At 42.5% G+C, this 15,963-nt stretch overlaps 2 protein-coding genes across 4 annotated transcripts in view; one reads left to right on the plus strand and one right to left on the minus strand.

Moving 5' to 3' along the window:
* DNAJC18 (DnaJ heat shock protein family (Hsp40) member C18) overlaps window positions 1-14,028 on the minus strand; it is a 39,487-nt gene extending 25,459 nt beyond the window's left edge. For all 3 annotated transcript variants that reach the window (XR_002341938.2, XR_014838862.1, XM_003123993.7), the window contains exons 1-2: window positions 13,940-14,028; window positions 4,048-4,234 (exon numbers count right to left, since the gene is read on the minus strand). Coding sequence is in view for 1 of the 3 variants with exons in the window: in XM_003123993.7 (XP_003124041.5) it covers window positions 4,048-4,234; window positions 13,940-13,979 (227 nt within the window). In the remaining 2 variants the exon portion in view is untranslated. The remainder of the gene's footprint in view (window positions 1-4,047; window positions 4,235-13,939) is intronic.
* PSD2 (pleckstrin and Sec7 domain containing 2) overlaps window positions 1-15,963 on the plus strand; it is a 684,196-nt gene that overhangs the window by 348,384 nt on the left and 319,849 nt on the right. The gene's annotated exons all lie outside the window — the stretch shown is intronic.

A 15,963-nucleotide genomic window follows, 5' to 3' on the forward strand; every position in this document is an offset into this window, starting at 1 on the left:
GCTTTTTGGTTTTGTCTGTTTGTTTATGTTTTACGGCCACGCTCATGGCATATGTAAGTTCCTGGGCCAAGGACTGAATCCGAGCTGCAACCACAGCAACACCAGATTCTTTAACCCACTATGCCAGGCCAGGGATCAAACCCATGCCTCCAAAGTGACCCAAGCTGCTGCAGTTGGATTCCTAACCCGCTGTGCCACAGAAGGAACTCCTGCTCATTGCAGTTTTGATTTGCATTCTTTTAATGAGTAATGACGTTGGGCAGCTCTCTCTGTGTGCACATCTCTGGAGGAATGCCTGCTTAGACCCCTTGTGCATTTTTCCATTGGGTTGTCTTTTTGCTGTTGAGTTGCAGGAGTACTTTGTATTTTCTAGACGTAAGTCTCTTATCAGATAAATAATATGAAAATATTTTCTCCCGTTTTGTGGGCTGATTTTTCACCTTCTTGATGGTATCTTTTCAAGTAGTAAAGTTTTCAATTTTGATAAAGTCCAGTTTGCCTATTTTTCTTGTATCACTTAAGCTTTGGGTGTCCACAAGAACTCACTGCCTAATCCAGTGTCACGAAGCTTTACATTTATGTTTTCTTCTAAGAGTTTTATAGTTTTAATTCTTACATTTAGGTTTTACTTAGGTCTTTAAATCAGTTTTTGCATTTGTGTGAGGAACGGGTCCAAGTTCATTTTTCTGCATGTGAATATCCAGCCGTCCCAAAACATTCTGTTGAAGACTAGTCTTTCCCTCATTACATTGTCCTGGCACTTTTGTCAAAAAACAATTATATACATAAGGGTGTGTATTTCTGGAGTCTCAATTCTATTCCATTACTCTACATGCCTATGCTATGCTAGAGCACAGTATCTTCATTACTTAAGCTTTGTAGTAAGTTTTCAAATTAGGAAATGTTGAGTCTTTCAACTTTGCACTTCTTTTTCCAGACTGTTTTGACTACTATGGCTTCTTTGCATTATCATATGAATTTTAGGATCAGCTTATCAATTTCTGCAAAAAAAGCAGCTGGGAATTTGATAGGAAATGTGTGGCATCTGCAGATCAATTTGAGGAGTATTACTTTATTGCCAATATCAAGCATGAACACAGGCCATCGTCCTTATTTAGTTCTTCTTCTTCTGTTTTTTTTTTTGGCTGAAGGGTATACGGAAGTTCCAGGGCCGGGAATCAAATCTGAGCTGCAACCTACGCCACAGCTGTGGCAACACCAGATCCTTAACCCAGTGTGACGGGTCAGGGATCAAACCCGTGCCTCAGCAGCAACCCAAGCCACCAGAGACAAAGCTAGATCCTTAACCCACTCTACTTATTTAGGTCTTCTTAAATTTCTTTTAATGAAGTAATTTTTAATGTACAATCTTACATTTCTCCTGTTAAATTTATTCCTAAGCACTTTATTCTTTTAGGTGATATTATGAATGAAATTATTTTCCTTTTCAGATGGTTCATTAAGTGCGTAGAAAAATAATTTTTGTAGATTGACCTTACATTGAACTTTGCTAAACTCACCTGTTAGTTCTAATAATTTGAGTGTACGTAATCCTTAAAATTTTCTATACCAGATCACATCAAACTGTATTGTGACTATAGTTTTACTTTTTTCTAATCTCAATGGCTCCTACTTCCTGCTCTTGCCTAACTGCTCTGGCTTGAATCTCTCCCACAACACTGAACAGAAATGGCTAGAGTAAACATAATTGTCTTGTTCCTGCCCTATTCCTGATCTTATAAAGCATCAAATCATTCACCATTAAGTTTGATGTCGACCTTGTGGGATTTTTTTGTTTTGTTGTTGTTGTTGGTTTTTGCTTTTTAGGGCCATACCTATAGCATATGGAGGTTCCCAGGCTAGGAGTTGTTATCAGAGCTACAGCTGCTGGCCTATGCCACAGCCACAGCAATGCAGGATCTGAACTGTGTCTGCGACCTATACCACAACTTGTGGCAATACTGGACCCTTAACCCATTGAGAGAGGCCAGGGATGGAACCTGCAACCTCATGGTTACTAGCCGGATTCGTTTCTACTGCGTCACAATGGGAACCTTTTTTTTTTTTTTTTTCTGTGAATGTCTTTGTAGATGAACTTTATCAGGTTGAGGAAGTTCCCTTTTATTCTTAGGGTGTTGAATATTTTTATCATGAAAGGGTATTGGATTTTGTCAAACGCTTTTTTTCTATACCTACTAAAATGATTATATGACTTTTGTCCTTTTTTTTGGTCTTTTTATGGCCACACCCACAGCGTATGGAGGTTCCCAGGCTAAGGGTCCAACTGGAGCTGTAGCAACTGGCCTAAACCACAGCCACAGCAATGTGGGATCCAAGCTGTGTCTGTGAACTACACCACAGCTCACTACAACGCCGGATCCTTAACCCACCCAGCAAGGCCAGGGATTAAACCTGCGTCCTCATGGATACTAGTCGGGTTTGTTAACTGCTGAGCCATGACGGGAACTCTGACTTTTTTCTTTTATTTAATTAAATGGTGTATTCTGTAAATCAACTATAATGGAAAAAATAAAAATCATTAAAAAATGGTGTACTACACTACTTGATTTTTGTGTTAAACAACTTTGCATTTCTATAGGATGAATCTCACGTGATCAAGATATACAACCCTTTTTATACATTTTTTATATTTTTATATATTGCTGGAAGCTGTACCCAAGTCATGATGTCTTTGTTTTTGGCTACAGAGTAAAACTGGTCTCATAGAATTACTGGGGAAGTATTCCCTTCCTTGGTATTTTCTGTGACATCTAATGAAGGATTAATTTTGCTTTGGACATCTGGTAGAATTCGCTACTATCTGGGTCTTAGCTTTTCTTTGTGGGAAACTGAATTTGTCCCCTTCATTCAGCTTATCTAATTTGCTGTCATAAAATTATTCACAGTATTTGCTTACATTATCTTTTTTTTTTCTTTTGTCTTTTGTTTTTTTTAGGGCTGCACCCACAGCATGTGGAGGTTCCCAGGCCAGGGGTCGAATCAGAGCTGTTGCTGCCAGCCTATGCCAGAGCCGAGCTGCGTCTGCGACCTACACCACAACTCACGGCAACACCAGATCCTTAACCCACTGAGCGAGGCCAGGGATCTTACCCGCAACCTCATGGTTCCTAGTCGGATTCGTTTCCACTGCACCAAGACGGGAACTCCACATTATCATTTTTTTAGTAAGATGGAGAGTGATGTCCCCTACTTCACTCCTGATTTTAGTTATTTGAGTCTTCTCCCTATTTTCTGTTGGTCAGTTTAGCTAAAATTTGTCAGTTTTATTCATATTTTCAGAAACCAACTTTTGGTTTTATTGATCTTCTCTATTGTTTTTCTATCCTCTATTTCATTTATTTCTGCTCTATGTTATTTTCTTCATTCTCCTTGTTTGAATTTAGTTTGTTCTTCTTTTTCTATAAGATTAGGTTACTGATTTGAGATTTTTTTTAATGTTTTATAAATAAACATTTATAGCTGTAAGTTTCCTCTTAAGTATTGCTTTTGCTGCATTCCATGTTTTAGTATTTTGTGATTTCATGTTCATTCATTTTCAAGTATTTTCTAATGTTTCTTGTGATTCCTTCTATGACCTATTTGTTATTGAGGAATGTTACTTAATTTTCACATATTTGTGAATTTTCCAAATTTCCTTCTGCTGTTGATTTCAAAGAACATACAAGCATTTGATTTTAATCCTTCTAAATCTATTGCGGTTTATTTTATGGCCTAACATATGGCCTATTCTGGATAATGTTCCATGTATACTTGAGAAGAATGTATATTCTCCTGCTGCTGGATAGAATGTTCTAAGGATGTCTGTTATGTTAAGCTGGTTTTCCCTGCCTCTCTTACAACAGAAGCAGGGCAGGTGGGTCAGATCACACCCTAACACTCCATTTCGACCTAGCCTTGCCTCTGAGGCCCAAAACTACTGTGTTTTAATAATAGTAATAAAAACAATAACGAGAGTCAATACTTACACAGCACATCATCAGTTCTAGGCCCTCTACATAAAATCATTTAATCCCACCACAGGCTCACCTTTGTACTCCAAGCAACTGCTCTTCAGTGTAAGTGGCATTCCCCTCACCCTGTCGGGTCTGAGTCCACTCATTCTCAGGCTTCTTTTCACTCTGTGCCTTCATGCAGTTACAGCAACCACAGGGGTCATGACTTTCAGGAGGTCTGTCCTCTGGGTATTTGTTTCTTCTAACTGCGTCAATGTAAGCTGCAAAGGAACAGCACCTGCATGAGGCTTCAGTCTGCCCTGCAAGTCAACTTTGCTACTGGCCTTAGCCATCTGGGAGGGTGCCTGCAGGCAAGTGAATGTGAGGGCCAGGCTACGGATGTCATCCTAAGCATCCATACAAAGCTGAAAAAACATCTTCCTTGAGAAAACAACACAGAAAATACAGAGGCAACCATGAAAACCGTTTAATGTCTGAAACATGAGGCATAATAATGTCCACCATACTTACAGTTGTCAGTCAGCAAATAATCTTGACTCAGAGCCAGTAAAGGGGCTCAAGAGGTATCTGCCCAATGCCTCTTGTGCAGGCTGGCGCAGGTGCAAACGGCTGCAGCCATCCTGGACTCCTGAGGTGGGTGTGGCCTGCCACCACTAAGGGTCCCAGGAACAGGCACTGCCTGCAGCCCCAGTCACCTCAGGGGTCACCACCTTGGAGAGCCCTGCAACCGAGCTCTGCCCATTGCCCTCACCTCCCTGGAAAAGTACATGCCCCGCTACTGCTGCTGCCAAAGGCTCCGAGCATTGTCCCCCTCTCCCTGAGGGTCACTGCCTCTGCCTAGGTCCCTGCAACCAGAAGCAGACTGCCACCCCAACTCCCCGTGGGTCCTCTCCACTGCTAAGGGCTTGGTGACCAGGTGCCACCTACAGGTCTGCCCATTGCCCCCATCTTCCTGGAAGCACCCACAGGCCGTACACCTTCACACCCCCATCAAGGGATAATGGCCTGCACACATTGAGGAAAGAGAGAGCGACCATCCAAGCCAAAAAAAAAAAAAAAAAAGTAAGCTACCCAAGGATGCTCCTGAATATAAACAGCCCTCTAAGACTAGAGGAGATGATTGTTTTCCCTTAATTCAGAGTATAAGAATAATGTAAGTAAAATGAAGAAGCACAGGAACCATTCCCAGTAAAAAGAACAAGAGAATTCCCCTGTAGAAGCAAACAAACAATGAAACAGAACTCTGTGGTCCAACAGGCACTAAGTTCAAAAAGGAGGTAATGAGCTTAAGTTGCGACTGCAGCTTGGATCTGATCCCTGGCCTGGGAACTCCGTATGTTTTGGAATGGCAAAAAAAAAAAAAAAAAAAAAAAAAAAAAAAAAAAGGTGATAATGAAAATACTGAAGGAATTAAGAATGGATATCAACAGTAACACAGATTACTTTAAAAAGGAACTAGAAACTATAAGGAGGAGCCAAGAAAAACTAAAAATTCATTTGCACAGACAAAATCTGAGTTAAAGGCACTGGAGAGCAGAATGAATAATGCAGAGAAACAAATAAGTAACTTGGAGGACAGAATAATGGAAATCACCCAATTAGGACAGCAGACAGAAAATGAAAAAAAAAATGAAAGCAATGTAAGAGATCTATGGGATAATATAGAGCACACCAATCTATGCATAATGGGGGTTCCAGAAGGAGAAGAAAAAGAAGAGGGGATCAAAAATATGTTTGAAGAAATTATGGCAGACAACTTTCCAAATCTAAAGAAGGAAACAGATATTCAGATACAGGAAGCACAAACTGAACCCAAAGAGACCTAAACCAAGACATATTTTAATAAAAACAGCAAAAGTTAAAGGATAAGGGCAGGATTCCAAAGGCGGAAAGAGAAAAACAAAGAGTTAATTATATGGGAACCCCCATAAGGCTATCAGCTAATTTCTCTATAGAAATTCTACAGGCCAGAAGAAAATGGAAAGATATAGTCAAAGTTCTAAAAGGGAAAAATCTGAAACCTAGGAGACTCTACCCAGAAAGATTATCATTTAAAATAGGAGAGGGAGTTCCCTTCGTGGCTCAGTAGAAATGAATCTGACTAGTATTCATGGGGACACAGGTTCAATTCCTGGCCTCACTCAGTGGGTTAAGGATCCAGCAATGCTATGACCTGTGGTACAGGTTGCAGACACAGCTCAAATCTGGTGTTGCTATGGCTGTGGCATAGGCCAGCAGCTATAGCTCCAATTCAACCCCTAGCCTGGGAACCTCCATATGCTGTGGGTGCAGCCCTAAAAAGACAAAAAAATAAAAAATAAAATAATAAAATAAATGAGGAGAAATGAAAAATTTCTCAGACAAACAAAAACTAAAAGAATATGGAGTTCCCGTTGTGGTGCAGTGGTTAACGAATCCGACTAGGAACCATGAGGTTGCGGGTTCGGTCCCTGCCCTTGCTCAGTGGGTTAACGATCCGGCGTTGCCGTGAGCTGTGGTGTAGGTTGCAGACACGGCTCGGATCCTGCGTTGCTGTGCCTCTGGCGTAGGCCAGTGGCTACAGCTCCGATTCAACCCCTAGCCTGGGAACCTCCATATGCCTCGGGAGCGGCCCAAGAAATAGCAACAACAACAACAACAAAAGACAAAAATACAAAAGACAAAAAAAAAAAAAAAAAAAAAGAATATAACACACTTGGAGTTCCCATCGTGGTGCAGTGGTTAATGAATCTGACTAGGAACCATGAGGTTGCAGGTTCAATCCCTGGCCTTGCTCAGTGGGTTAAAGATCTGGCGTTGCCGTGAGCTGTGGTGTAGGTTGCAGATGCAGCTTGGATCCCACGTTGCTATGGCTCTGGCGTAGGCCGGCAGCTACGGCTCCGATTTGACCCCTAGCCTGGGAACCTCCATATGCCATGGGAGCGGCCCTAGAAAAGGCAAAAAGACAAAAAAAAAAAAAAAAAGAATATAACAACACTAAACACATTCTAGAAGAAATACTGAGAAGTCTCCTCTAAGTAGGAAAGAAGTAAATAGATATAGGATGAAGAAAATCACAACTGGAAGGTAACCATGCAAATAAAACAGCATACAGATCAAAAAGAAAAATAAACCCCATTTGTGAAAACAATGATAAACACAAGGAACAGCAAAAGGATAAACATGAAAATGTGAAAAAGGACATCAAAATCATAAACTGTGGGGAAGGAGAATAAGAAAACCTAGACTTTTTTTTTTTGCTTTTTTTTTAGGACACCCACAGCATATGAAGATTTCCAGGCTAGGGGTCCAATTGGAGCTATAGGTGCTGGCCTATGCCACAGCCACAGCAACTTGGGATTCGAGGTACATGTATGAGCTACACCACAGCTCACAATGATGCCAGATCCCCAACACACCGAGGCCAGTGATCAAACCTGCATCCTCATGGATCCTAGTCAGGTTTGTTAACCTCTGAGAAACAAAGAGAACTGCCCTGGACTTTTTTTAAAAAATGTGTTTGAGCCTATATGATGATTGGTCTAAAGCAAGCAGATATAGGAAGGGGTTAACATACTTAAAAAACATAGCAACCATAAATCAAAAACACAATACAGCCACAAAAACTGTAAAAAAGGAGGACATATGCATAAAATAAAAGGAAATCATCCAACCAAAAATAGAGAAAGGGACAAGGATGAACATAGAATTTACTGGAAAACAAGGTTTAAAATGTCAATAAATACAACATATTTATCAATAATTACCTTAAATGTCAATGGACTGAATGCTCAAAAGACATAGAGGGGCAGACAAGATAAAAGAACAAGAGCCTAAAATATGCTGCCTATAAAAGCCCCATCATAAGACAAAGGATACATACATATAAATGGAAAGTGAGGGGATGGAAAAAGATATTTCATTCAAATGGAAATGACAGGAAAGTGGAAGTTGCAATACTCATATCAGACAAAACAGACTTTAAAACAAAGTTCATAAAGAAAGATAAAGGACACTAATGATAAAAGGGTCAATTCAAGAAGAGGATGTTACAGTCAATATATATGCCCCTAATACAGGAGCCCTCAAATACATAAAACAAATACTATTAGACACAAAAGGAGAAACTGATAGGAATACAATAATAGTAGGAGACTTTAACACTCCACTCACATTAATGGACAGATCTTCTAGACAGAAAATCAATAAGGCAACAGAGATCCTAAATGATACAACATAAAAGTTACACTAAATTGATATTTTCAAGACATTACATAAAATAAAAAGAATATACATTCTTTTCAAGTGCACATGGAACATTCTCTAAGATTGACCACATACTGGGGCACAAAACTAACCAAAATTTAAGAGCATAGAAATTATTTTAGGTACTTTCTCTGACAATAATAGTATGAAACTAGAAATCAATCACAGGAAAAGAAATAAGAAAATAACTGACTACATGGAGACTGAACAACATGCTACTAAAAAAACCAATGGGTCCACAAGGAAATCAAAAAGGAAATTAACAAAATACCTTGAGACAAACAACAATGAAAACACAACCATACAAAATCTATGGGATGTTGCAAAAACGATTCTTAAAGAGAACTTCCTAGCACAGGGCTTCCCCCAAAAACAAGAAAAATGTCACATCAACAACCTAACCTATCACTTAAAAGAATTAGGAAAAGAAAACAAAAACAGGAGTTCATATTGTGGCTCAGGGGGTTAAGAATCTGACTGGTATCCGTGAGGATTTGGGTTTGAGCCCTAGCCTTGTTCAGTGGGTTAAAAAGCTGGTGTTGCCACAAGCTGTGGCAAAGATCACAGATGCAGCTTGGATCTGTTATTGCCATGGCTATGGAGTAGGCCAGCAGCTGGAGCTCCAATTCAACCCCTACCTGGGAACTTCCATGTGCTGCAAGTGTGGCCCTAATAAGAAAAAAAAGAAAAGGAAAAAAAAAAAAAAAAAAAGAAGAAGAAAAAACAAAACCTAAAGTCAGCAGAAGGAAAGAAATCATAAAGATCAGAGAGGAAATTGATAAAAGAGAGATTTAAAAAATAGAAAAAAAAAAATCAATAAAACCAATGGAGTTCCCTTCGTGGCGTAGCAGAAACAAACCAGACTAGGAACCATGAGGTTTCGGGTTCAATCTCTGGCCTCGTTCAGTGGATTAAGGATCCAGCATTGCTGTGAGCTGTGGTATAGGTTGCAGATGTGGCTTGGATCTGGCATTGCTATGGCTGTGGCGTAGGCTGGCAGCTACAGCTCTGATTAGACCCCTAGCCTGGAACCTCCATATGCCACAGGTGTGGCCCTAAAAAGGACAAAAAGACAAAATAAACAGATAAATAAAACCAAGAGCTGGTTCTTTGAAAGGGTAAACAAAATTGACAAACCTCTAGCCAGACTCACCAAGAAGAAGAGAGAGAGAACCCAAATAAGCAGAATAAGAAACGAAAAATGAGAAATCTCAATGAATATTTGCAGAATACAAAAAAACCCATAAGACAATACTATGAACAATTAGACACCAAAAATTTGACAAAAAGAAGAAATGGACAACTTTCTAGAAATATACAGCCCACCGAAAATGAACCAAGAAGAAATAGATAATTTGAACATAGCAATCAGTAGACATGAAATTGAATATAAAATTAAAAAAAAAAAATTCCCTACAAACAAGTCTAGCACCAGATGGCTTCATAGGCGAATTCTACCAAACATACAAAGAAGAACTTATACCCAACCAAAAGGTTGAAGAAGGAACACTCCCAAAGACATTCTATGAGGCCACCATCACGCTACTAGCCAAACCAGACAAAGATACTACCAAAAAAGAAAATTACAGGCCAATATCTTTGATGACTATAGATGCAAAAATCCTCAACAAAATTGTAGCCGACCAAATCTAAAAACACATAAAAAAAGATCATACACCACAACTACGTGGGATTCATTCCAAGTTCAGAGGATGGTTCAACATACACAAATCAATCAATGTACTACACCACATGAACAAAAAGTCAAAAACCACACAATCATCTCAATAGATGCAGAAAAAGCTTTCGACAAAATCCAATATTCATTCATGATGAAAAACTCTACCAAAGTGGGTAAAGAGGGAACATATCTCAACATCATAAAAGCCATTTATGACAAACCCATATCCAATCTAACACTCAAAAGGAGAAAAGCTGAAAGCCTTCCCACAAAATCTGGAACAGGACGAGAATGCCCACTCTCACCATTTTTATTCAACATAGTATTGGAAGTCCTAGTCACAGCAATTAGACAAAAACAAAACATTTTAAAAATTTTAAAAAAAGAAAAGAAAGAAATAAAAGGTATCCAAATTAGAAAAGGTAAAACTGACACTAAACGCAGATGACATGATACTATACATAGAAAACCCAAGGACTCCACACAAAAACCACTCAAGCTAATCAACAAATTCAGCAAAGTAGCAGGATACAAGATTAACATTCAGAAATAGATTGCATTTTGGAGTTCCTGTTGTGGCTCAGCAGGTTACGAACCCAACTAGTATCCATGAGGATGTAGGTTCAATCCCTGGCCTCGCTCAATGGGTTAAGGAGCTGGCATTGATGTGAGCTGCAATGTAGGTCACAGATGTGCCCGGATCCTGTGTTGCTGTGGCAGATGCAGCTCTAATTCAACCCCAAGCCTGGGAACCTCTATATGCTTCAGGTGTGGCCCTAAAAAAAGATTAAAAAAAAAAAAAAAAAAAGAAAGAAATCAACTGCATTTCTGTATACTAACAATGAAATATTAGAAAAGGAATATTTAAAAAAATACCTTTTAAAATCACACTAAAAGCAGTTCTCCTGGGTTCCCCTATCCTGCTGCTCTCCACCGAAGGGTCCCTACCCAATAAAAGTCTTTTGCTCTGTCAGCAATAAAATAAAATCACACCAAAAAAAAAAAAAAAATTAAACACCTAGGAATAAACCTGACCAAGGAGGTAAAATATTTTTACACTCAGAACTATAAAAAAATTAATCAAGGAAATTAAAGAGGATTCAAAGAAATGGAAAGATATCCCATGCTTCTGGATTGGAAGAATTAATATTGTTAAAGTAGACACACTATCCGAATAATTAAAAAAGATACAGGTACATCTACATTCACAATAGCACTATTCACAATAGCCAAGATGTGGAAACAACCTAAATGTCCACTGACAGATAAATGGATTAAGAAGATGTGTTGGAGTTCCCGTCGTGGCGCAGTGGTTGGCGGTCCGACTGGGAACCATGAGGTTTCGGGTTCGGTCCCTGCCCTTGCTCAGTGGGTTGATGATCCGGCGTTGCCGTGAGCTGTGGTGTGGGTTGCGGATGCGGCTCAGATCCCACATTGCTGTGGCTCTGGCGTAGGCCGGTGGCTGCAGCTCCGATTTGACCCCTAGCCTGGGGGCCTCCATATGCCGTGGGAGCGGCCCAAGAAATAGCAAAAAAAAGACAAAAAAAAAAAAAAGACAAAAAAAGATGTGGTACAGGGAGTTCTCGTTTTGGCTTAGTGGAAACAAATCTGACTGGTATTCACGAGGACACCTGGCCTCACTCAGTGGGTTAAGGCTCCAGGGTTGCTGTGAGTTGTGGTGTAGGCTGCAGACTCAGCTCTGAGTCTGTGTTGCTGCGGCTGTGGGTGTAGGCCAGCAGCTACAGCTCTGATCTGATCCCAATGTGCTACATATATAAAATGGAATACTACTCAGCCATAAAAAAGGATGAAATAATACCATTTACAGCAACATGGATACAACTAAAGGTTATCATCTAAGTGAAGCAAGTCATAAATAAAAAGACAAATACCATGTCCTATCACTTATATATGGAATCAAAAATATGACATAAATGAACCTATCTACAAGAACAGAAACAGACTCATAGGCATAGAGAACAGACTAGTGGTTGCCAAGGGGGAGAGGGGAGGGAGTGGGATGGATTGGGAATTTGGGATTAGTAGATGCAAGTTACTACATTTAGAATGGATACAAAATGAGGTCCTACAGTATAGAACGGGAAACTGTATCCAATCCCAAGAGTTAGACCATGAAGGAAGATAAATAGAGGAAGGGGAGATATATATATATATAAATGACTGAGTCACTTTGCTGTCCAGCAGAAATTGGCACAATCAATTACACATTGTCTTTTTTTTTTTTTTTTTTTGCTTTTGCCATTTCTTGGGCCGCTCCCGCGGCATATGGAGGTTTCCAGGCTAGGGGTCGAATCAGAGCTGTAGTCATCAGCCTAAGCCAGAGCCACAGCAACTCGGGATCCAGGCCACGTCTGCAATCTACAGCACAGCTCACGGCAACACTGGATCCTTAACCAAATGAGCAAGGCCAGGGACTGAACCTGCAACCTCATGGTTCCTAGTCAGATTCATTAACCACTGAGCCACGATGGGAGAGCCTAAATCAATTACACATTAATTTAAAAAAAGAGGTATCTGCCCAATACTTTGCCTTTAGGGCAGCACAGGGAAGCCTATTTCCCTGTGGTCCACGGTCTGGAGTGAATTGATCATGAAACATTTTTTGTTGCAATGCCTCCTACCACTAAAATTTAAAGTAAAGATGAGTTCAGCTTTTTAAACTTAACAATTACAGAACTAATATGAACAAGACGTCTGGCTAGGTACATTGAGAAGGCCTACTCCTGACTACAAAGACATTAGAGTTTAAAAGGAGAGGACTGGGCGTTCCAGGTTAAGATGTGGCATTGTCTCCTTGGCGACAACGGTTTGATCCCTGGCCCAGCCCAGGGGGTTAAAGCATCTGGCACTGCTGCAGCAGCGGCTGGGATTCATTCCCTGGCTGGTATGCAGAGTGCAGCCAAAAAAAATAAATAAAAATAAAAGAAGAGAATTGAATCATAACACCTACAGAATGCCAAGAAGGCCACAGCAATCTAGTCAAGAAAGCAGAGTACTCATGTCTTGTCTGGAGGATCTGGGCAAGACTTGAAACACCTCCTTCTTCCTCTTAGTGACGACTCACTGCTCCTCATCCAAATTTCTCATCACAGGCCCAGCCTGCCTTTCCAGCCTCATCTCCCACCACAAGCTCCTTTGTAGTCTCTGCTCTCCTCTCATCAAACTCCTTTCAGATCCACAACACGCTCTCTCTTCTCTGTGCCTTTGCCCAGGCTGTTCCCTCTGCCTATAAAATTCTTCCTCTAGGTAGGCCTGGCATCCTTCATGTCATGATAAGTAACACGTTCTCCAGGAGGCTTCCTCTGACACCCAGGCTGTATTGAGTGCCTTGTCAGTATGCACCCCCCAGACCTACGACCTTGCTGTGTAGCCCAGGCCATTCTGGCCCTGTTTTGTAACTGACTGTTTCCCTGTGAAACTCCCTCAGCAGACTGAGAATTCTGTGGGTTCAGGGGCCCACGACTGTCAAATCCCCACTGCAGAAGCAGCATAATGCAGGGTACACAATAGGTTTTGGATGGGTACTCTTTGCTTGATTGTAGGTTGGGAAAAGCCGGCCTGTTCACCCCGATGCTGGCTGCGTGGACAAGACCAAACCCAGGCAGAGGGGCAGGCGGCCCAGTTTGGAGGCGAGGATAAGGACCGGGTGAGGAAGCTGCGGGAGACCGCGTCACCTTCGGACCCTGGCGCAGGCGGGGCCGGGCCGCTGCAGGCCCTGGGCGGGGCACGGGCTGGGGCGGGGCTGGGGGGCCAGAGGCAACAAGTCGTCACTGGTGACTCTTGGTACCCGGCTGGGTCCTCGGCGTGAGCCAGCGCTCCTGGCTTCTGAATTCCGGCCCCCTGCACTGGGCGGTCCCCCACGCCACCGGGAACCCTACTCAGGCCCAGCATCTTCTCATAGGCCTCCATCCTTCACCTCAGGCCCAAGAGCTCAGCCCTTTCATAGAGCCGTCAGGAGCCCCATCCCTGATTTCCCCCTGACCCTGCCCTGTTCCACCGTCCGGCGAGGACGCGGTACCTTCGGTCCAGCGCTCCCCGCCGCCCAGCGTCGCGGCCATACCGGTTCCCAGTCAGCAGGTCTGCGGAGCCTCCCCCGCGCCCGAGGCTGAAAGGGAAGGGGGCAAAAGAGCGCGGAGCATGCTGGTCATTGTAGTCCAATCCGGAAGAGCCGCGGGTCCTTGGACTACAATTCCCGTCAGGCATAGCGCCAGGGGTCTCAGATGCTATCCGGTAAAGGGGAGCACGCGACCTTTGGAAGGAAAGCCAGTGGACGTGCGTTGCTGCTAGTTGAGTAGCTGGCGGGTCACAGCCCAGAAACTGCGGCAGCCGCGGGCCGTGCTTTTCCTCATCTGTAGAGGGGGAATAGTGGCTTCATCCCCGCCTAACACTTGGGATGTTCAGCCTAGGAGATCCAGCCTAGGAAAGGCTTTGCAAACTGTGGGATAGAAGGTCACGTTATGACTATTTTTCTCCTCAGGAATGACCTTTAAAAATATACGCTGATGCCAGTTTTCTGCAAAGTGTGTGCTAGGTCCTGAACGGGTTTTGGTGGTGTCGAACCCAAGCCTGGGAAGAGCCTAGAAAAATGAGATAGACAAATGTGGTTAAAGGGCGGCCCCTCCTGCATAGCTTCGATAGAGGGACCGACAGGAGGCAGGGGTAGAGAAAGAAGAAAAGGGCAGGTATTGCAGTTGGCATTAGATCCTCTGTCTTTGCCATTCGTTATCTTTCATCCATCGCATCCTACTCCAGAGCCCCTCTGAGACATCTGCTCTCTTCCACCGACATACCCCCCCCATTCGTTTCCTTGGTCCATTCCCTTCTTTTTTTGAAGAACTAGGTCCTAGGACATTAGTAAAAACGGCAATGAAGAAATACTCTTGCTTTTCCCCACTCAGGTTTGCATGGAGGCTAGCAAAGAAAAAAAGCAATTCTTCATAAGTGTATGAGTACAGGGTCCTTACTGACTAATCCTTGCAGTTGAGTTGGGATGGCGAAAAATCAGGTCTGCAAAAGTGAAAAATAACCATGTATATCCTCAACAAAAAATTACCTGGAATTCATTGAGATCTGACTCAGGAAGACCAAATCAGTTATATCAATTATGTTATCAACCAGCAGCTGCTTAGGTATTTAGAATGGGGTAAGAAGATATATAGCCTGTGGAGTTCCCGTCATGGCGCAGCGGAAACGAATCCAACTAGGAACCCTGAGGTTGCGGGTTCGATCCCTGGCCTTGCTCAGTGGGTTGTGGATCCAACATTGCCCGTGAGCTGTGATGTAGGTCGCAGACGAGGCTCGGCTCTGGCGTTGCTGTGGCCCTGGCATAGGCTGGCAGCTGTAGCTCTGATTGGACCCCTAGCCTGGGAACCTCCATATGCCACAGGTGTGGCCCTAAAAAGACAAAAGACAACAGAAGAAGAAGATACACAGCCCTTGACACAAACTGAAAGGGTAAAAGCCTCCAGGAAATGCAGTTCCCTTGCGTGCAGTCATGGCCTTAGGGTATATGAGCATCAGTGTGTTCACAGAAGGCTGGGTCCTGCGGAAGCCACTTGTGCTCTTCAGACAAGGGATCTGATCAGGGGCATCCTTTATGTTGTTGAAAATAAGAAGGACGTTTATTTGGTTTGGGGAGGCTAAACACACAGCTCTAGAAGATGGACAGAGGAAGGTGGGGTATGTCTTGAAGTCCAGAGGCACAGGGCTAAGGTCTGAACATTCTCAAAAATGTCAGAGTACCATGAAGTTAGAGGTACCTGATTGAGAATGGGGGTGCTAGAGTGCTGAAGGGGGGAATTGGATTGAGAAGGGGTGCTATGAATTATGAGGCTACTTTAGAATCCAGGTTGAAGAATGCTAGAGAAGATTTGGGACTGGGAGTTCCCGTTGCGGCTCAGCAGGTTGGGAACCCAACATAGTGTCCTTGAGGATGTGGGTTTGATCCCTGGCCTTGCTCAGTGAGTTAAAAAAAAATCTGGTGTTGCCTCAAGTTGTGGCAGGTCACAGATCAGCTCAGATCTGGTGTTGCTGTGGCTGTGC

Source organism: Sus scrofa, chromosome 2, assembly GCF_054392235.1.
Source record: "Sus scrofa isolate SSC_HxYL_T2T_F1_AM1 chromosome 2, Sscrofa_HxYL_maternal_Yorkshire_Landrace_v2.0, whole genome shotgun sequence".
Classification (NCBI taxonomy): Eukaryota; Metazoa; Chordata; class Mammalia; order Artiodactyla; family Suidae; genus Sus; species Sus scrofa.